Source organism: Athene noctua, chromosome 1 (genome assembly GCF_965140245.1).
Source record: "Athene noctua chromosome 1, bAthNoc1.hap1.1, whole genome shotgun sequence".
NCBI classification, from domain to species: Eukaryota; Metazoa; Chordata; class Aves; order Strigiformes; family Strigidae; genus Athene; species Athene noctua.
In genome coordinates, this window is record NC_134037.1 from 103,777,299 (window position 1) to 103,800,409 (window position 23,111).

General features: G+C 37.1%; 1 protein-coding gene across 1 annotated transcript in view; it reads left to right on the forward strand.

The window, feature by feature from the left end:
- Positions 1-23,111, forward strand: part of PPP2R5A (protein phosphatase 2 regulatory subunit B'alpha) — a 46,926-nt gene that overhangs the window by 11,323 nt on the left and 12,492 nt on the right. Inside the window, exons 2-6 of the mRNA XM_074897171.1 lie at positions 7,711-7,907; positions 13,769-13,870; positions 20,126-20,218; positions 22,142-22,272; positions 22,490-22,549. Of these exons, the coding sequence (XP_074753272.1) occupies positions 7,711-7,907; positions 13,769-13,870; positions 20,126-20,218; positions 22,142-22,272; positions 22,490-22,549 (583 nt within the window). The remainder of the gene's footprint in view (positions 1-7,710; positions 7,908-13,768; positions 13,871-20,125; positions 20,219-22,141; positions 22,273-22,489; positions 22,550-23,111) is intronic.

Consider the following 23,111-nt stretch of genomic DNA (forward strand, 5'->3'; position numbering starts at 1 on the left):
TATATTCAAAATAGGCCCATCCTGGCATATGATCAGTCATTAAAACTGCTTGATGGGTTTTAAATGAGGTCAGCAAATACAGTAGCAGTGTATGCCAAAAACATAAATGAATGTGTTGGGGAACATAATGGTTGGCTTACTGGTGGAAGAAAGCTGGTTTCAAATATGAGAGGAGTAGCATAATAGTTTTTTGAAAACATACACTTCAGCTGTGTAAGAAGTGAAACTTTGCCTTTTATAATAAATCTAGTATCACCCTGAATAAAACTTACATAGAATTAACCATACGCAAATTGCTAGACTTCTCAATACCTTCAAAGGCAGCATTGATTCAACTGTGTCAGGTCATTGGACAATAAGGGGTTTTTTTTCTGCTTTCTTTTTTTTTTGTTGCATGAAGCTGAGTTTCAGTTAGGTTCTGAACTGGTGGCATGCTTTTGAGGAGATCATTGTATTGTTCAAGTTGTAAATTTTGTTAAGGATGACTTCAGGGTGTTTTATGTTCCTGGTCCAGTGGTTGGTATGTTTGGCAAGTTTTTTGTTTAAGGAATCAATGGTGCTTTATATCTCCTTTTGAGAAAGTGTGGTAGAAATGAGGTAAACTGTGGCAGATCTGGTTATACTGGAGTCTTACTATTTAAATTTTGAGGACCAAGAGTAATTTCTATTACTTTTTGCATCTGACTGCATGTTGTCTGAATTAGTAGGAAATAGGGCTATTAATATGAAAGCACTTCAGCAGGGTACTTGCTTACTGTCTGAAGTGTCTTGGTTGACTCAAATCTTCATTAAAATCGAGGGATTTAATGTGGTAGTAGCTGAACATTCTTAACTATATGAGATTATAACAAAGATGGTAGAAGCAATGAAGATAAGATACTTGAAGCTTACCATCACTGCAAAGAGTCATTTGTTAGATCAGCATAGGTTTTTCAGATTTTCTGGACTGGTTTGTTAAGGTCAACTGCTGGTCATGTGGTGTGGCAGGTGAAACCATCTAAACAAACAGTATCTGTTACTGAATGGAAGATAGCTTTTCAGGAGTACTTTCAGTAAACGACTTCAAAATTATCTATAGCCTAGACTTTGTAACTGACTTAGGAAACCACAATGCTGTGTATGAATGAAAGTAATTGTTTATTATTATCCTTCCCTAGTTTTACTTCTAATGTGTGGTTTCTGTTTTTTTGTTTTTCTTTTTTCTTTTTTTTTTCCTCTTGTTCTTCCCTGGCATGTATCACAGAACTAGTCTTCAATCCAGAATATTCTCATGACAAAAGTTCTGATTTCCTAGCTAAAGAAAATGGAGGTTTACTTGGATGGTGGTATGATTTTTATCAGATTGGTTTGTTTTGGTGGTTTTAACTTGACTTTGCACAACTGGTTGGAGAAAGGTATATATTAACTTGTATAAAACATGTGCTGTGGGCACAGTTGAGCAAGCAGGATGTCACAGTGTATTTTTGAAGTATTGTTCATGCAGATCTCTTAGTGGAAGTCCTGCCCGACAACCATCTGCAGAACAGTTTACGTATAGGTGGAAGTGCAACAGAAGCTGAAACTATCTTGATTGCTCTTTTGCAATCCTTTAGATTTCTGAAATGAAGAGGTTAAGTGTTAGTATGAGCACATGGGTCCTAAATAGGGTTGGGCAATGTGCCATCTGTACCGAGTCTTTGTTTTGGTTATCTCCTATATGTAACATGAATTTCTTTGTAGCATAATGTTTGAGAATACCATTATACTTTGTCATCTTCCAAACCTCCTTCTCCATTGAACAAACCTACTACTGTATAGGGAGTTGGTTAACTTTTAAGATATATAATATTGCTCTATCTGACTCCCTTAGCTGACCTGGAAACTGAAAACAGAGGAACTTAGCTCCTTCCAGAGTTCCAGCAACCGCTGTAGACATTGGGATAATGGGTAATTTGAAAACATAGCCTGTTGAACTCTGAGTGGAGGGGTGAGGAGAAAACCTACAACCCTAGTCTGTGAGGAAATGGCACTTATTCCTTAGGGTGGCAAAGTTTTTTTCTATGTGAGAAAACCTGAAAATACTGATGACAAGATTCCTTGGATGCATAAGATGCTGCATGAGCGCTTGTTTGAGTAGCCTCACCAGTTTCAGTTGAGCTGTTGAGTTACCAAAAGCTGGAATTGTGGGAACTTCTCTTATAGGTGTATGGAGTTACTGGAGAATGTCATAGACTACCAGTATAGCCAAGTATACTGTGAGATTTCATACAGGGGCTACAGTTTCCTTTAAAAAGGAGCTGAAAGTGATTTTAACACACACACACACAAAAAAAAAAAACAAAACCAACCCAAAACCTCAAAATGTATTATTCAAAAAGGTGGCTAACTTAATTGTGTAGGTAGGATTTTTCAGTTATCTCCTACCTCTGTAGTTGGATGATATGATTCCAGAGGAGATGGTGAACTAACTTAACAGCTCACTGCAGCTGAAAGGAGTTTCTGCTCCCATCGCTAATCTTGTGCCAGAGCTGATGCACATCAGGCCCCTCCAAAAGCCATTTAACCTCACTAATATGGCCATGTTATTGAGTTAAAGCAGCTCACAGAAGAGTCTGACAAGTTCCAGAGCCAGTGTTGAGGGATGGATGTGACTGGGAGCAGAGGAGGGGAAGGGGAGGAATAAATGGCAAAGGGTAGCAGGGAGAGAGACCTCTCCTTTTCATTGTCAGCCAACTGTTTCACTGCCTGTCAAGCTGCAGATGTAGACTTCTGAGAACCTGGAAACATATTCTCTCTGTCTCCTGTTAGAACATCAGTTGCATCAAAAGTCCCATTTCTTAACAATGTCTTACCATGCCTATAACAAACATTGACACCCAGATGCTATGGGAAATCACAACAATAATGCACACAAAAACTCCCCGGGACAAAAATAAACCTTAAATTTAGATTCAACAGGACTCACTATCCTTGGTTTATGTAGGTTAGGGCATAGTTTGCCAGACTAACCCCTTTGCAGACTAATGATATCTCTGAAAAGAGCAGGCTGTACAACAGTGTTGATAATTTATTGATGTGAAGAAATAAATAAAAAAGCAAACAAAACCAAACACTTGATGTCTCATAGTACATGAGCTTCACTCTCTGTGTCAGTGTTAGGACTTCATTCTGCTCTAGCAGATCCCTCCACCATTGAGTACAGCTGCATATGGCACAGTAGATATTACTGGACAATGCAGACTAGATGCTAAACTTCACACTGTGGAATATGACATAACTATGGCTCAATCCTTGTCTGTATTTCAGCTTGTCAGAGAATTATTTAGAAGTGTAGGATTGCCCACCAAGTTCAGTTTGCTGTAAGGAGAGATGCAGTACTTTATTTCTTATTATCATTGCCCATTAACTGTTTGAAAGGGCTGTACGTGAACTGTTTTAAGAGACTGTCAGAAGAAAACTTCATGGTTGTTTCTCTGACTTCTGCGTTTTCCTAGGGTAGCTTTTTTTCAGGAAAAAGTAGATATTCTTAATTTGAGATGCTAAAAAAAAACCACTGGAAACTTGTTGCAAGTGTTTGAGAGGGTTTATTTTATCTTGGCAGGGAAAGTATGTTTTTTTTGAATTTCCAATTTGTGTAGTTGACAGAGAAGTTTTTGTAGACTTAGGTTCTGGTTCCTGCTACTGAAGCAAGGATTATGTCAGGTTCTCTGGCTTTGTACAGAAGGTCTTGGGTAAACAATTCTGTTGAGAAAGGAGAAGTATCTTATCTATTCCTTTCAGGAGAAAGGCCTGTAAACATATGAGATAAATATATTGTGGGAAGAGGTAATTGTAGTCCTCTGGCTAGTTATGTTGGTGGTGTTTGTTCTCTTCAGTTACATACTAGTGAGGTAGCTCTGTGATTTGTGAATGTTCCGTATCTATATTTTGTTTGAACCCTTTCTGAAAAAAATAATCTTTTGACTCAATATTCCATGCTTAGACTTGGATCAATGATCTTATAAATTTGGATGCATTTGACTTAAAGGTAAATCTATACAATCATGCAGTTTTAATGTTTAATAACTTCTGCTCTGGAGGAAATTCCAAGTCAATTTATTTGTAACTTTTTGTCCTTTGATATTGTGGCTGCTGTCTGTAGTGATCAGTTCTTTGTAAATACTAGAAGTAGTCTGAGAACTTCAGTATTATGAAGTACCATGATCAAATGAGCTATTTTCACAAATACTTTGCTTCTGGTCATATATATAATAGATGGTAATGCATATATTTAGAGTCACAGTTAAAGTGGATTATAATTTACAATAATTCTTTTGTTGTTAGATGGAAATTTTTGTCTTTAGGATTTCCTACCTGATTAAGAATTTTGTGGCTGCCTAAAATCTCATTACTACCTTCCCAAGCACCTTAAAACCAACCTTTCAAAGAATGCAACAGTGGATTTAAAAAAAAAAAAAAACCCTTCCTAAATCACACATCTGTTGAGCAGCCTCTAGAAACTTAAGTTGAGGCAACTGCCTTTTGATCATCTGGATGACATAGTGTGTAGACCATTTTCTGGGGTGTGGTTTAATGTTATGTATCTTGACACTCTTCTAAATAGGATTAAATGCCTTTGTTCCTCTTTTTCTGCTTTAGGCTTCCTCATGTTTTGTTTCCTTCTTTCCATTTTTTTTTTTTTTTTCCCCCTCAACTGTCTTTTCCAGCAACATGCAGCAATTCAGGGACAGGCTGGTCATAGAATTCAGGATTAATTTTTTTTTTCCTGCCACCCCCCATACAGTCTGACAACAGGGTTATTTTATTGAGGCATTCACTGTCTACTTTGAACCTGTGTTATCTTCTATGGTCCTTATGGTATTTAGGTTATTTGAAGAAAATCAGTTATCTTGAACTTCAGATGTATGCTGTGAATTTTGATAGATACTAAATTGAATTTGGTTTAAAAATTATGCCACAGATTGTTAAACTGCTAAAGCTAAAAGCTGCAATGCTAATGCAATTATGGTGGCATGGTTTATTTTGTTCATAGAATAGGAACAAACTATTGCAAAAGGTTTTAAAAAGTTAAGAACACAATCTGAGAAATTTTCCCAAATCACTTGGAGATACCCATGGTACCTCTCATAGCATTCCCAGGATAAATGTACTGTGTGTCAAGCAAGGATTGAGCGCATGAAGACAGATAGTGCTGGTACAGTGGGACTGGGTTTCTTTTTACCTTATTTATTAGCCTGGTTGCGCATAACGTTCATCTCTTGCGGATGTCTTTATGTTATGATTTCCCCTTATAAGTATGGAAAATGGATGTATGTGTAGAAGAAAATATTTCCTTTTGGTTTTGCTTTAAATAAGAGTAATAGAACAGATCAATGGGCAGGTTTTTCATTAGAGAAAACACGTCAATTTGAGATAGGTCATGTTGCTGATGAAATGGACTGATGATGCATGGCAGGAGCGATAGGATCTGTGTTAACACTAATGTCTAACTAAAAGGGTTTAATGCAGGGATTTCTTTGATATTCTAACAAAGATAGTAAGTGATGTGATTATTTTGTCTGAATTCCTGTTACTTGCTTTTAACCTTAGGTCTTCAGTATGTTTTAACCACTTTTAGGAGTATTCACATGCTGTCTTGGTTTTTGAATCTCCTGGGTAGATTTTGGTTAATGATGTTTCATTTTATTGAACATCAGCTAAATACACCGTATTAGCTGTGCCTCACTGCTGGGCTTTTGTAACTTGAAGTATAGTTCAGTTTGTAGTGAGGAAAAATAAGAGTAGGTTTGACTCATGTTTGAGTCTGGCTATCAGCTTGGGGCTAGCGTCAGAAAAAGCTGTCCTCCCTGTGTTGGTTTCTTAAATTAGGCTTTTTTGGATTTTATCTTTAGCATGTCACTGTTGTTGCTTTGTTGCTATGATACAATACTTACTCATGCAATCCTCTGTAGAATATTAGAAGGTCTGAGCTGAAATGTTATGTAACTTACAAATGTTTTTACAGCTGATGTTCATTATTTTGCAGAGTGTAACAATTCATGTCTTTGTAGTTATCTGAGCCAAATAAGCATCTTGAAAGATTTTTATTCAAAAGAAAAACGGTTAAAATTGCAGAATTAACATTTGAAAGTATGAATTGCTCTTTATGAGGGAGTAGTAATTGCTGGCTTTTTCAAAAGCTTAGTGAAGTTGTTATGCTCAGTTAATAGGATCATAACTGTCAGATGGGGAAAGGGAATACAATACAATATTCTGGTGTTCGAATTTGCAGGGCAGAGTGAGCAGTTAGGATTACAGTGGCAGTGTTTTGGTCCATTTTAGCAATTACTGTTTGCTTATGGAAGGGAAAGAATTTTATCTGATAATTACAACCACTGTTAACCTCTTGTTCCAGCCACTAAGTGGGAGGTGTTTTGGTAAGAAACTTGAGGAACTGACATTATCGAAGAGTGTTTGAGTTGTCATTTTAAGTTTGTAAATTTAACATTTGTTTAGTTAGAATAATCCTAAAACAATGAAGAGGAGTGTGAGATCTCTCTGTGATTTGTTCAAATTTTAAAGTGAGGCTTAAGATTTTTCAACACTCGGTGTTACAAGGCAATTGCCTTTTTCTTGTCTTGATAATCTTATGACTAAACAGCAGTATTAGTATCAGTACTGCAGTGAATGAATGAAGCTAAGGGATTAGTAGGTCTTGCTATAGACAGGTCTTGAAAATTCTTCAGGGGGAGAGCATTCCTTATTTGCAGATAAAACTGGAAATTTTTTTTTTTACCGGAACAAGTGAAATATCAACTGACTGATAGATGAGGTGATGCTGTGTGCTGGAGTGGCTTAGAACCTGAACAAACAATTAAAAACAAGAACGAAAGGCACTAAATTTTTTTTCTAGTTAAAACCATGGCTGCTTTTGTTGTGATCATGCAACTTTAGAACAGTAACAATGTTTTAAGGATGTATTAAATTTTTGAAGTGTACCATACTTAATCTGTCTTTTCTTAGAGTTAATGTGAAATACTAATGGAAGAATTTTGCTTATCAGCTTATAGAGAAACTGCACACTAAAATGAAAATGCCAAGTCATAGCCAAACACGTTGTCTTAATAGGCCAAAAAAGCTGGAAAACCTTACATGACTAAGACTGTAATAAATTATTTGGACCAAAGCATGAAAATTCAGGATTAATTCCTCTGAAATATTAGAGTTGATTCTTAAGAGAAATATTCATCACATGATGTCAAAAGTATGTAAAGTATTTTGCATTGGGATAAAAAGACAAGGTTCCTTCAAAGCAGATTTTACAGCTTTTAAGCAGGTTACATAATACAGGATTAAGGAACAGAATGAGACAAATAGGATGAATGAAAGGTTAGTATGATGCACTGCTTCTGTATGACTTTTGGTGAGGGAGAGTTGGTACTTATGTCTAATAATTTAAAATGAAGTTAATTCAGGAACTCATTTTCTGTAAATATATCTACTGCCATATATTCATCCATCGCTTCTTGTATAAAACACAAGCTGTGAATGGCAGGTCTTTCTTTCTAACATACTTAAACAGATCTCTTCAGTTTTGACAACATTGTTTATTAATTTGCTGACTACAGAGCATGCTATTCCCCATAATAAAACCCTGATGGCTATGCAAATTTTTGTCAACAGAATAGATTTAGAAATCTTAGTTCACTTCTAAAGACTTAAGTGTTGGATACTTTTTTTTTTTTTTTATAGATGCCACCTTCAATGAACAGCAAGATCTTTTTTGTCAGAAGTTGCAACAGTGTTGTATACTCTTTGACTTCATGGACTCTGTTTCAGACCTGAAAAGCAAAGAAATTAAGAGAGCAACGCTGAATGAACTGGTTGAATATGTTTCAACAAATCGTGGAGTGATTGTTGAATCAGCTTATGCTGACATAGTGAAAATGGTAAGTAGAGTGCTCTTTTACATTTTGATTTTTAATAAAATAAATTCATCAGTTTATGACTGATGGCATCTAACTCCAGAATTGCTGCTGGTTATTCTGCTTATACAATATAATATAATATGTTAATGATAATTTGGCTTACAAGTTTGTTTAGAATGGCTTGTAAAAACAAACAACTTGTAAGTTTTAATTATTAGCTGAAATATGATGCATTCTGGTTAATTAAAATGAAAGAACTGGTATATTGCAGATGCTTGCAGTCTGGGTAAACTTTGAAGTTTTCTCATTCAGAAAAAGGCAGTATTTCAGTGCTGCCTGTCTTTATTTAGGAATGGTGGTGGAATGACAGGCTAAAGTTTTTCAGGTGAAGATTCTTGCAGGTAGTGGTGTCAACAGAAAGGTTTATCAGTTAAACCTTAAGAAAGCAACTCTACTTTGCAAATGCTTTATATAGCTGTTTGTTACTCTTCTGGCCTTGGAGAGCTGCGCTAGAGGAGTCTAAGTAGTTTGCCTGAGTTGTAAACCACAGGATGACTCGTACTTGCAATTTCTACAAATGGCTTGTTGAATAAGCAGCAAAATATTTGTGGTCATTATCTGATGACTTTCCCAGGTTTTTTAATATGAATTTTCAAATGCTGTGTAAGTGATGTTTTAGATAGGCCTATACTCTATATACAGGGAACAAAACAGAAGGACATTTGACAATAATCTGAGATAGTCTAAATTTTTTTAATGTGTTTAGTGCCTGTGCATTAGGCTAATCGTTCTCTAAACTTCAGTTAAGTTTACATGGGCACAATGCTGACTTTAAAAGTAGCTATTGGGAGTGTAAGTTCAGATATTATGGCCTGTGACTTCTGTAGCTTTCTATACAGTGCAAGCTATTTTTTCTTAAGTTTTGTTTTTTGTCTTTTTCTGTGAGCAGCTGATATGCAGGATCAGATCTTTAATATCAATAAGCGTAGAAATTACTGAAGGGCTAGGAATATTTAAACCCTTTTAATCAATTTTGCTGTTGCACCAGTTTCCTATTAAGTTTTACGAAAGATCTAGGACACTGGAGTTTTTTGTATAGTTGTTTTTTTCTTGAAAAGACCTGTGTTTCTGTCCTAAATGTTTTTTTACACAAGGAAATAAAGGACAGAGTATGTCCACCTCTTTGGCTTTTTTTTTTTCTGCTGGTGGCAGCAAGCCTGAATCCTTGCAGTATTTTCTTACTCTGTGTGCCTTCTATAGCCTCTTGTTAGAAGGACGAGTATACTCACTAACGTATCATACTTGTTGAAGGGAGATTTTTTTTGTGGAGATAAGGCGGTGTTGAGCTGTTCTTTTGAGGTTATTGTTGTTGTGCAAATGATTGGGCTCTGTGGATGCTTGTTTCTCCTTCCATAACAAATTTCCATCTCCTTTTCTCCCCTAAAATGACAGAAAATGATGGCCTTAAATGTTCAGTGAGAGCTTTTTCAGAGCTTGAGACAAAAGATCCCTCCAAGCCTGAATAGTATTTCTAGTCTCCCTGGCAACTGGCAGCAGAAAAGGTCTTTGCTGTGAATTAGGACGAAGTACCAGCTTTCAGAAAGAACTCTGGATGTCTCTCTGCCTCCTAACAACACGTGTGTCAAGCTTGAGGCCTTTCTTTGTAGCATAACTTCTGTGTGATTTACAAGAATTTGTAAAAAAATTTTTAGACTTTTTAGTGTTACTTTCGCAGAGTTTGAAGTATAGTGTTTTTCGGGACAAAAAAGTAAAAATCAGCTTTAATGAAACCCAGCTATTATCTGACTGGTAGTAAAGGATGCACAGACTACATAAATGCCTTGAAAAAATACAGAGTGGCATCAGTGGCAGAAGCAGAGCAGTTTCCTTCCAAAGCCCATTGTCTTTCCGTAGGCCTGGGACACCTTTCCTCCAGCTTGAAGAGGAAGCAGCCCAATTTCCTTGGAGTTACCTGAGTCTTGGGGAGGCAAAGTCAACAATCCCTTACAGATATCAAGATGAAAAAAATATTGTTCCTGACCAGTGCATAGGCAAGGTCTATGCAGGTGAGGAGATCTCCTAGCATTCCTTCCCTTCACATGGTCTTTGTTACCATGATAGTCACTGGGCCAGTACCACTCAGTAATTGCCTGTGTAGCTGTCCCTGCTCTGCTTGGATTCTGTGGTAGGGAGCACTGGTTGAAATGATACCAGTGTCTTTTCAGGCCACCAAGGAAGGAATGAGATCATTAAAAAAAAAAAAAAAATTTAGGCAGGTGGGCAGGACATATGCTGTAGGTTCTTTTTGGTGCCCCAGGCAACCTGATTTTCCTACTGTTTTTCTTCCAAAGCCTTTGAATTAAGAACTGAAGAAGAGTTTTGCTTACAAATAGTGTTGAAGGGGTAGCACAGCGATCTGTGCACCTTCTTTCTAGGTCATCTAAAACTAGTGTCTTCACTGTTTGGGAATTCTTAGTTATAGTCTGAAGCTAACAGCAAATTAAGGTTTGGCATTGTGAATAGGTTTTTAAGCTTCCTGGGAAGTTAGAAAGCTCTAGCCTTTATCAGATTTGGAAGCATAATAGAAATGTCCCTCCAGTATTACTCCTCCATCTCCTTGTGCCTGCCAACCTCCCCTCATTCCCCACAAGCATATAAAAATCCAGTGTAAATGAGATTGTCCTAGAGGCTTGCACAAGCTATGAATTCAAAATTTCAAAAAACATCAGGTATCTGCATGCTTAAAAGTTGGAATAGAATCTAGGGTCTGTCCAATTGCTTAGCTCCTTGGGAAGTACAAGAGGCTGCTTCTTTTTAATGAAACGTAATTGCTATATCTTAACACATTAACTGGCACATTTTCAGATGTCACTTTCGCAAAACTTTGAAATTTAATTTAGAAAGCTGATGCTGGGTTTGCCTGGAAACCTATCCAGCTGTAAAAGCCTTTTATTATTTGTATTTCTCAGACATAAGACCCCACTTAAGAAGGAAGAAGGGGTATTTTAAATAATATGAGGATTGTCACGAGTGAGAGTATTAACACAGTAATGACTTAACAGGAATTTTAGATTTATCAATAAATAACAGCAATTGATCATTTACAAAAATAATTTAGAGGATGTTATATAAATAGTGACTTATTTACAGATTCTAGGATGACAAGATTCACACTACCTTACTTCATGGTATCTTAATCTATACATATGTGCATGCGCATACACAAACGTACAAACACATAAAAGTATTTGGATCCAGTAGAATGAACACAAACGTACAAACACACAGTGATAAAAGTATTCGGATCCAGTAGAATGAAGTATGTACCCACACACCAGTAAGCAGAGAAAGAACGGGTGAAAGAGAAGGTAGCTCAAAGTAAAATTTCCCTCTTCTCGAGTTTAGAGCTACTCACAATGCCTTGGCATTCCTCAACAGGTGATAATTGAGACTCCAGTGGGTTGATTTCACTCTGGCCTTCCGAGCTATCAACACTTTAAGGGTGTTGGTACCTGAGAGGCGTCCCAGCTCAGGGGAGATGCTGGTCACAGGCCCGCAGAGATCCAGGAGAGCTCAAAGGGTCTCCCTTGTGGTCACAATTTATAGGGTCCAAGATAATTGACTTTTGTCAAATACCTTTTGCTCAGGCCTGCCTCGAACAACCAAGTATTCTGGTGCCTTCCAGCAGTTGCACAAGAACTTGATGAATGTGCAACTCTGTTAATTGTTTCCGTTTGACCACTTCCCAGGCACAGGTGTGCCAGGCCTTTAGGAGGTGATGAGCTGTTATAACCATTTCTGAGCAATCTGGAGGGGCAGGAGCCAGGCTCCTTAACGTTATCAGTCCTTATCTCCACAAATTGGTGTATAGTTTGGGGGGGAGGTGGGTGGAATCACACCTAGCACCAAGCAGCCCAACAAGGAGGTCCGGGGAGGGGTAAGAATTGCACCACCACGATGATATAGAGAAGTTGCCGTACAAAAACAATGGGGGTTTTAACCCAAACCACATTTTTGATCAATACATTAGAAAGAGGCAAGAGAGAGGAAGCTGAAGTATTTCAGAAATAAAGAAGTAAATGAACCTGTTCTTTAGGGACACAGGCTGGTACATAAAAATGGTACATAGTTTATTCTAAGTTTCATATGGTCTCAGGAGACCGATAATGCTAGTAGAAGTACAAAATACTCTGAAAATCATGCAATTAGTTTTCTAAAGGTCTGGCCCAGAGGCTTGCTCTTTGTTTCTGCTACAGAAGTATGTTCAGTAGTTAGTACCTTTTGTTTTGGATTTGAAATTTTTACATTCTGTACTGAGGTTCTGTGCTAAAGGGTTGGCAGGTTCAGTTCAGGAAGAAGCATCTAGAAATAAAAGGATGCATTTTTCAAGAAATGTTAGTAGAGAACTTGTAAGCAGAAGTAGGGGAGTCTCTATAGGGGACTGATTTGTATGTTGGATGTTTTTGCTGAATACCCAAGAAGAGTAGACAATATCAAATAACAGAAACAGGATTGTGTCTTGATTTTCAGTTCACATTCTCTCAGACTCCTATTTCCCCCTTCTTTTCCCCAGCCAGTTTCTCTTGTGCTCCAGAATCCCAAGTCCTTTGTGTTCACAATCTTAAAGGACAACTGTATTGTTTGTTTGGGGTTTTTTCTGCTATGCAGTAAACTAGGAGACTGCTGTAGTGTCCATCCATACAGACCGTCATTGCCCTTCTACTCTAGAGCAGCAGCATCTGCAGCTTTCCCGTGTACCAACAGGAGACAGTGACAGGACATAGAATGAAGCGCACAGGAGGAACTGAAAAGTTTATGCAATAGCTTGATATCTTGTTTAATGAGGCAAATGATTCTTCTGTGCAGAGCCAGCTGCATGACTTCTTTTAAAGTCCCTTTGCAACATTCTTCAAACACCTCTGAGACTTCATGGAAGCTGTGCAGTAGCATTTGCTGCAAACTGTCAAAGATTTTCTTTTGTGTTTAGTAGGCTTGGATGATTAGCAGCTATTTGAAACAGATTTGATCAAAAAGACTAAAGAATTTGAAAGATGCTTGGAGAAGCTAGGCTAAACATGTTCCTGAATAAACAGTAGAAAATGCAAAAAGGGAATTTAACTTCATGTTCTCTTTTTTCATGTTAGAGGTTTAAAATGCAGTATGTTACATCTGGCAGAAGAGATGACATTATTTTACTTTTGACATCTTGGTCTTCTATCCAGACTTCTGTATGCTTCAAAAATCCCTGAAGAAACCTTTTTAAACTTGCCCTTTTGACACTGATTTAACTATATTGTATTTAAAGTAACTTGGTAGCTATTTTTCTTGGGTTTTTTTCAAAGTTACTCTGTGTTAAATCACAAAGTTACGATTGTTACATATTTCTGACTTCCCAAAACTTTGAAACATCTTGAAATTATGAAAGTTGAAAAATTGCAAACAGTTCTTCAGTTCTACTTGAAAGTGAGAAATATCTTGAAATTAAGAACTGTAAAATTAGATGTATTTTTGGGATTGTCTGCCTTACATGTGAAGAGAGCTTAGTGTAAATAATAACTGTTTAATCATACTGTATTTGTTATATAAAACCTCAGTTCTCAATGTCACACTTAAAAATCAATCTTTACAAGGGTAAACTGAAATGGTTTTTTTAACTTTAATGATTTCAGAGCAAAATTTTAAATATGACCGTGTCTAGGTACAAACTTGTAAAACAGTTGAGACAAAAGTTACTTTCTTATTATTGTCATTGGCCTGTTTCGGACCTTTGGATGATGATTTTGTTTAAATGTAATTTTAGGGTAAAAGCAGTACCTTGCTGAGTGTGATCTGTGGAAACATAAAAAAAAATTATACAATTAATATTTTTTTTTCTCTTGCAGATTAGTTCTAATATTTTCAGAACACTTCCACCTAGTGATAATCCAGATTTTGATCCAGAAGAAGATGAACCAACTCTTGAAGCCTCATGGCCCCACATACAGGTATGCAGTTCCTTTATTTTCAAGCCTTATTGTAAGGCAAGAGCTGTGAATGGAGTAATTTTGTGCCTTTGGTAAGAACATCAAAATGGCTTTTATAGTATAATTGAGTTTCTATAGTTGGGAGGGGAGAAAAAAGTGGTGCGTTCTTAACATGTATAAATATGGCAGAATGTAAATCTTCCAAAGTGCTTAAATACTTTTTTTTAATGGAGTGATTGCACTGTTGAAGTGTGGTATATGCATGTCTAAAATATATGGATATTTTAGGCAATTATGTTCTTCACTTAAGAGGTTTCTTTTCTGCACTTGAGCAACTTTTTTGTGTGATTTCAGTGAAATATAAGTGCATGTTAACAGTTCGGTTTCTTGTGACGGTAACAAAAAATGCAGTAATATCCTTTATTTGTCTTTTGAGCAAGAAATAGATTCTCCTTCTTCCCACCCTCTTCCCTTCCTTTATGCAAGAACTTTACAATATTGGCGTTGTTGTTTGGTAACAGTTGGTTAGTTATTCTATTGTTGCACTCCTGTGCTAGTCTCGTGACTTTTACAGCATTGCTGTATCAATCACGTGATTTACTTGCAATACGGCTGAATTTTTATTCTTTTTCAAGTAACTGTTAAACGTTGAAGAAACTGAAATAATTTGTAATCATCCAAGTTGATATCTCGGGTACTTTGTTGATGAATTTGTATAAGTAGTATCTGTTAAATTTATGTAGCAACTCCTAGTAGTGGGTGGAAGATTAATAGCTACTGCACATCTGGATACCATTCTCTCCCCTCTCTTAAGAGTTAAAATGCTACTCTATCCCTATATTATTACAGTTCTAATGTATCAACAAATGCTCTTATTTAAAAACTGGACCTCTAATATTGGCTATAAAAAGTACATGTTCAGGATAGTATTTGAGACTTACACCAAGTAAGAAACAGTTTATCACAGAAAGTAGGTTAAAAGCTGTGATTATTATCTTATACGTGGTTGATTCTAATTCATAGGAGAAATAGCTATAACTGAACTAGATGAGAAGCTTGATTTTTGTAGTGGGTGGGAGGGCACACAAGGGCTATGCAAATATGTCTTATAGATGATGTCACTACTGACTGACCTAAAAATGCCCCTGTCTCTCAGGAGTAAAACTTGCAAATGTTAGCTCAGTTCACTTCAGGTCATAAGTAAACTATAGTTCTTTTTATAGAAAAAGACTTGTGGTTTCTACATCCAGTTCACTTGTGCTTTAGGCTTGTCTAAGAGAAACTGATAGATTCATAGCCTGTGGTATTATCTGAAATTTTATTTTCAGCTTTTTCCTCTGCCTTTTTCTAAATGAGGTTTGGCCAGGGCTGTCTGATCATTGATTGTGGATTTCCCTTGCCTGCATTGGTTGTTCACCCTGTGCTTGGAATAGATTGCTCATTGCAGCACAGTGGGAACAGTTTGTGTTTTCCTCTCCTTTCTTTTACAGTTTATGTGCTACTCGATGGTAGAAGTGAGTTGGATAACTGACTAATTGCCTTCCAGGAGCACAGAGCTGCTGGAAGTGTCAGATTTTGTGTATGGAGGAAGGGGTTGTACACATCCATTCCCCCCTGCACCCATCAGAACCCGTTAACTACTTTTGGTATAGTCTAAAGAACTGCTGGCAGGCAGGCATGGATGTTTTCCTGCCTGTGATTTGTGATTGCTCACTTAAAAACAAATTCAGAATTCAGGTAGCCAGTTTTCTAGGAGGGAGAAGAAAAAATCTGAATCCCTACTCTGGTTGAATTTCTCTATAAAATAACATGATAGTGGCTTAATAAGTTGCCAGTGTGTGTAGTCACAACAAAAGACTCTGGACGTTCAAGTAAAATGAGTGCTGCTTGAAAGACATTGCTTTAAAGCTATGCTCAAGGTGGTTTGTAACAGCTAAGCTAGGTTGAATGTACACAGTGGCGTTAAAGCCACTGTGTATTCTGAAGCCTGGGGAGTTGCAGAGTTGTTGGAATTGGTAGCTTAAAGCAGTAATATTCTAGTGGTCTCTGCAAGAAAGAAGATTGAATCACCAAAGTAATAGGAATGTTATTTCATAGCTCTTTGACCCAAGCAGACCAATTTTGAGAACCCAAATGGCTAAATCCAATAGTTCTCCCCTGATTTAGTATTTCCAGTGGTAATGCTTCAGTTAAACTGGAAGTTGAACATACCTGTTGGTTTTGGTTGGTATCTGTTGTGACTAGAATCCATTCTTGTCCCCCTAGTTGATAGTAGTTGTTGTATGCTTCTAAATTTGCAAACATTAGCATGCAGGAGAAGGGAGAGGCTGACTATCCAGCAATGGCCACTGCAGCTTGCTTCCTGAAATGCCTCAGATAAAGCTTCATGAATTTCCCAAGGCTCCCAAGGATTTCCAAAGTTATTTGATACCTTTTAGCAGCTGTACATGTTCTAGGAGCAGGGATACAAATTATCAGGTTGCTAAATGATTCAGTAAGCATCAGAACTGCATAAATACTCTGGTGCACAAAACTTCTCTGTGAAACTGCTCAGAAACTGGATTTTTTTGAGCACTAAATTTTGTTTTTCTGAAAACTCTTTAAGAACAATAGCAGCAATTGTGGTTCTGGAATTGCATGTGTTTATATGAAGCATTCAAGTAGTTACTAATACATACTCTCCCTGTATTAGAAATTAGATATGTAACTGATTAATTTGTCATCATATATTGAGAATCTTGCATTAATATTGACTTATTCTATTTTATAGATAATATGTACCTTGGTTTTGGTCCCAATTGATACCCTAAACTTAATCTGGGACAGTTTGTACTGAGATGTTACAGCGCTATGCTTTAACTTGGTTCTCCTGCTTGACGTTTATCACAGTCCCCATATCTATTTATGGAAAGAAGCCATAATTGTCCTTCCTCCCCCTGTCCTTTAGGGAAAACAAAACATCCCAATTTAATCTTCACTTGTGTAAGGTGCTCTGTCCCATGACAATTCTAGTGGCTCCTTCTCTCTATCCTGTCAGGTTTGAATAAATTTTCTCAAGCATGTGTAGGACTCTGCTTTTACATCTGTGCTGTCAGTATCTTCCTGGAATAACTCAGGTTTTCATCTGTCGCTTCATTGTGTAGATGGATATTAGTCATCCTATGGTTAACCCTTTCTTAGCCTAAAGGCTTGCAAATGCTTAGCAAAGCTTTTTCTTGGATTTCTAACTGTGACTTTGCAATCCTTGAGTTTCATCCTGTATTTATTACTCCAGGCCTTCAGGGTCAACTTGCCCTTTTTCTTATTGATAACCTCACATACTTTTTTCCTTCCTTTTTTTTTTTTTTTTCCCTGGTGGTAGTTTCTGATATCATTGCATCATCTAAGCAATTATCATATGTGAATATTCTGTGTTGTGGTCACTGATAGAAATATTTAATACAGAAATTTAATTCCAAAATTAATCCTTATGAAGCTGTACTAATAACTGTTCTCCTCCCCTGTGTTTCCCATTTCAATACAAATCACTAATGAATTTATCTAGTTTCTAGCTTGAAAAAGATCAGTGGAATAATAAAATGGTTTGGGCTGGAAGAGACCTTTAAAAGATCACCAGTTCCAAGGTGATCTTACTCCTGCAGTAAGCAGGGACATGTTCAACTAGACCAGGTTGCTCAGGGCCCCATCCAGCCTGACCTTGAATGTTTCCAGAGTTGGAGCATCTACAACCTCTCTGGGTAACTTGTTCCAGTGTTTCACCACCCTCACTGTAAAAATTATTTATATATATTCCTTATATCTAGCCTGAATCTACCCTCTTCTAGTTTAAAACCATTCCCTTTTGTCCTATTTTAACAGACTCTACTAAAAAGTCTGTCCCTGTCTTTCTTATAAGCCCTCTTTAATTACTGAAGGGCTGCAATAAGGTCTCCCCAGAGCTGCCTTTTCTCCAGGCTGAACAATCCCAACTCTCTCAGCCTGTCCTTATAGGGGAGGTGCTCCAGCCCTCCGATCATCTTCATGTTCCTTCTGGACCAGCTTGAGTAGGTCTGTGTCCTTATGTTGGGGGCCCTAGAGCTGGACACAGCACTGCAGAGGGGGTCTCACCAGAGCAGAGTAGAGGGGGAGAATCCTTTCCCTTGACCTGCTGGCCACACTTCTCTTGATGCAGCCCAGGATACAGTTGGCTTTCTGGGCTGCGAGAGCATGTTGCTGGGTCATGTTCAGTTTTTCATCCACCAGGACCCCCAAGTCCTTCTCTGCAGGGCTGTTCTCAATCCCTTCATCTCCCAGCGTGTATTGATACTGGGGGTTACCCTGACCCATGTGCAGAACCTCACACTTGGCCTTGCTGAACTTCGTGAGGTTTGCAGGGTCCCAGCTCTCCAGCCTGTCCAGGTCCCTCTGGATGGCACATCCCTTCCCTCCAGCCTGTCAACCGAACCACACAGCTTGGTGTTGTCGGCAAACTTGCTGAGCGTGCGCTCAATCCCACTCTCCATGTCACTGATGAAGATATTAAATAGTCATGTTTGATCTTCTGAGATGGACTGTAGAGTATGGAACTATTTAAAATTACACTATTGGATTGTATTACCAAGTTTTTAAAAATTCTGTCCTATGTTGTTGTCTATTTTGCAAATGTGTGTTATTGTGTTTATGTACAAGACAACAAATTAAGGCTGTACAGAGAAGCTTGAGTTTTAATACAGTTACATGGAATTTGTGTACATTTAAACTGCTGATATGAAAAGCTCTTGTTAAGCTTTGTGAGAAGGGAAGAAAGAGTAAAGGGGAACTTGTGTTTCTGAGCTGCTTTGCAGATACAACATACCCTCCTTGAGGCGATGCATAAGTAGCTGCCGTCTCAAATGTTCTAGATAAAAAGTACTTATTGTCAAGCAATTCTCTCAAGTGAACTTCATAATTATAATTATGAATTACTCAGGTGTTGGCTCTCAGTTTAATAAGCACTCAGTGGTAATAATTGAAATACATGCCTGTGAGTATGACTAGAGCTCTGTGTGGGTTTTGTTTAGAAGTCTAATCAGCGATGTCTGTACGTATCTAAATTGCATTTTAATATTATTACTGATCAGTTGTTCAGCTAATGTGGAGTTCAGAAATAGGTGTTGAGAATATCAGCAGCTCTGAATGTATCTTAAACGTAAGACATCTTTCCTCTCAGTTCTGTCTTGCTTAAGAGATGCCCTGTGTGTATCTTATAAATCTGCCATTGTTGTGCAAGTGCACTATTTTGTGTCTTGGACTTCTGATGAACCCCAAAATATGGGATTTGTGCTCTGGCTTCTTTATGCCTCTCCTCTACCTCAGGCCCTTGCTAGCTCTATCTCCTGTCTGTTTTTCCATCTGTGGGCATTGTGGGATCACAGCAAATGGGGACTTAAACTCAGTAGAAATAATATACTACAAAATATGAAGGATGTTGAAGATAAATCTGCAGTGTCCTGTTGTGGGTGTTGGTCTCTTCTCCCAAGTGACAAGTGATAGGACAAGAAGAAACTGCCTCAAGTTGTGCTGGGGAGGTTTAGATTGGATTTGAGGAAAAATTTCTTCACTGAAAGGATTGTAAAGCACTGGAACAGGCTGCTCAGGGAAGTGGCTGAGTTACCATTCCTGAAGGTATTTAAAAGATGTGTACATGTGGTGCTTAGGGACATGGTTTAGTGGTGGACTCGACCGTGTCAGGTTTACAGTCGTACTAGACGTTCTTAAAGGTCTTTTCTAACCTAAATGGTTCTATGAATTGAGTGTCCAGGATATGGAAACCTAATGTTAAGCCAAACTTTTAGGTTTCTGTGTATTCATTTTTGGAGTTTGCAGTTGAAACTTAATTTCAGGAACACATAGTTAGCAGACTTTTCTTCACCTGTTTAAGGAATTATGTGATGTTAGAGCACTTAATTTTACCCTCAGTGTTTATAAGTGTTTGGTAACTTATTTCTTCATAATAAATTCTTAATGTAGTAGGAAATGTGAATATATACTTGTTTTTTGTCTAATAGTGATATTTTCAGTAGATAATTTATTAAGCTTTGACTCTTCTGGGAAGTAAAGTGTTCTTGATACTTACTGTAATTCTTTCAGTAAATGCCAGTAGAGGCTGTGATTGAGCAGTGATGTGTTAGGTTTTGGTTTCCTTATGTACCTTTTAAGCATGTGAATAGTTCCCACTGACGTCGTGGTGGTGGTGGGGCTGAAATCTGTGTTATGTTATACTTACTAACTTCAAAATTTTCATTTCAATGTTTGTAGTTGGTGTATGAATTTTTCCTGAGGTTTTTGGAGAGCCCAGATTTTCAGCCTAGCATTGCAAAGCGATATATTGACCAGAAATTTGTACAGCAGGTAAGTAGAGAGTTTTCCCACCCCAAGATTTAAAGCTCATCTCTCAGGCCTAACTTATCAGATGACTGTAAAGCTAAGGAGGTATTAAAGGTTTTTTGTTGACAGAGGGCTAAATTTTAGTTTTTCCAACAGTGGATTCTGCCAAACACTAAATAAACAGCACATCATACCACACAGGCTATATGTAACAGGCTATATTAGTAACTTCAGAAACTTTTTGTTTTCACGTATTGACCTCAGTGCTTTGCAGTGTAAGATAGTTGTAATGTGTAAATACAAGTTGTGTTTTTAATGATTTGTAGCTTGTTTCCAATTGGGTCAACAATATGCGAATTAAATTGTCGTTGTGCTTTTATGTCTGGGGTTTTTTTCATAGATTTATCTGGGGAAAACTTACAGCAAACTTTTTTCCTGTAAAAAGTTCAGGTACTTACTGTACATTAAATGTGTTACAACATCTGCTGACTTATGACTAGGTAGTGTCATTCTCTTTATTATTGTCTGGTAACCACAGAAGGAGAATCAAATAAGAAAGTAGATAGGAAAACCATGCTTCACCATGTAAAGTACACATGAGCAGGAAAGTGAAGTGAGATTTCATTTTAAATATAACTTCTTAAGGCATTAGGCGGTAGAATACTATAAAAAATTTTTGTCCGAGGTTAACTCAGTGGGGATTTTTTTACCATGTCAGAATACTTGTTTGTTGAAGAAAAGCTCAGTATCTGAAGAGCAAGTGCTGGCAGGCCGTCACAGTACAGCAATGAAGAATAAAACTATAGATGACACTTTCCCTCCCAACCTTCAGTGACTGCATTTAATTTCTACTTGTTTGGTTTTAGTGTTCTTGTTTATAGGTGGTTTATTCTGTTTTATTTCCACAAGATTTAGCTGTGGCTATCCAATTTACTAATTGACCCATGGTTCTTAAAAGCCATGTTGAAGAGTTGCAATTCCTGACATTTCACTTGATCTTTTTCTAGAGTACAAGGCAATGCAATGAACAGCTAGCTATATATGGGAAAAAAAAAGTGGAGTAGTGATCCCAAGAAATTCCTTCTAAATATAAAAATGAAATGAGCCCAAACAAAGTTCCTCAACAGCTGTTTCCAGCCATTCTTCTGCTTGGTGTAAAGATACCTAAGCTCACAGACCTGGACTGAGCAGGAGACTGTAGTGACTGCTTGAGCTAAGTTACTAACTTGTTTAGTGCAGGTAGCATTTCTGAATACACTCTTACTTGGACATGCAGGGGAAAAAAGTTACTAAAGTAGTGGTTTGTAATGGGACTAGAATATCTTTTGATGTCTTCAAGTGAGTATGGTCTTTGAAAACTCTAGAAGAAAAAAATGCATGAAAATCTTGCTAGTTTATTGCGGCATTTAGTCTGTATTAGCAGAGAATTGGTTCATAATTACATATTTTATGCTTACTTTGTGATCCCTGCCATATTAAATCATTAATTGTGAATTATCTTGTATAGGAATGCTTTTGCTTAACCTTCAAGACACAAGCAGCTTTTTGAGATGAGCAATACAGGATTTTAATTAAGAAATTGTAAATATCTGACATGAGTTTGATTCATTCAGATCTCTTAAAGACCAAGTGTAAACTGCTTACCTGAGGTTTCATAGTCTCATTCTTACAATTTCATTTCGTTTTGGTAGTGTGATAGTTGTTGGAATGGCTTTGTCTGTTTTATACAGACTTTTGAAGGAAATGCAGCTTCTGGGTGTTTTTAACAAATAATCAGCTTTATTGAAATTCTAATTTTGAAAATATAATATTGACATCCAATCAAAATTTTTGGTTAAACTGATTCTAATGTTTCTGATGTAAATTAAAGATAAAATTCAAATTGGCTAGTAACATAACAAAATTCAAGTCTTCCAAAAGTAATAAATTTCAATTTAATTTTTAAAGTTGTTGGAGCTATTTGATAGTGAAGACCCACGAGAACGTGATTTCCTAAAGACAGTTCTTCATCGAATTTATGGAAAATTCCTTGGTTTAAGAGCATTCATCAGGAAACAGATCAACAACATTTTCCTCAGGTATGCTGTATATATCTGTGTGTGTGTTTATGACTAGGTTGAGCAATACTTTATCTTGCCTTCATGGTTTGGGTCTGCAGTGATTGATTCTTGAAGTAAAAGGCCTGGCTTTGGTCTGTGATCTGACTTTCAAATATTTGAAACTTATTGAAGGTTATTTCTTTGGAATCTCAGATCTTCCGTTTTGATTTTTGATGGTTGTGCTTTTTCATAACAGGTTTATATATGAAACAGAGCACTTCAATGGTGTTGCTGAACTTCTTGAGATATTAGGAAGGTACGTGTGATCTGACACAAAATATAAAATGTTATTGTGGGTGTTCATCTTTCTTGCTTTGGGAGTGGAGGGAAGGAAGAGAATTATTACAGTAATGAGTGATGAAGTGCAGTCACCTATATAATCTAATACTGTCTGGTTTACCATGTGAATATCAAATTAGGGTATAGAGTGTAAATTGTTCTTTTTTCAGTGCAAGTTTTAAAAATGACTGGCAAAATATTTCTCAAGAGTCTGAGGAATGTCTACTCTTGCTTATCTTATAGCTGATAGATGACATTCAGAAAATTAATGTTAACTTTTGCCCTTATGCTGAATGAAATGCTTTAATCAGCAGGCTGTTTTCTTTAAATTCTATTCAGGAAAGCCTTGTAAGTGCTACGGTTTTTTAGTTGTCCTTTTTGACGTTATTTCATTAATTTTGAACTTTGAAGGTTTTTGTGGTAGTATTTTACTGTTTTTTCTAAACTGTCACATATATTTCACAGTAGACAATTTTATAAATATTACTGGTTAGACAGCAAGACTTACTGTAGATGACTTTACTTAATGGAGGTCATGA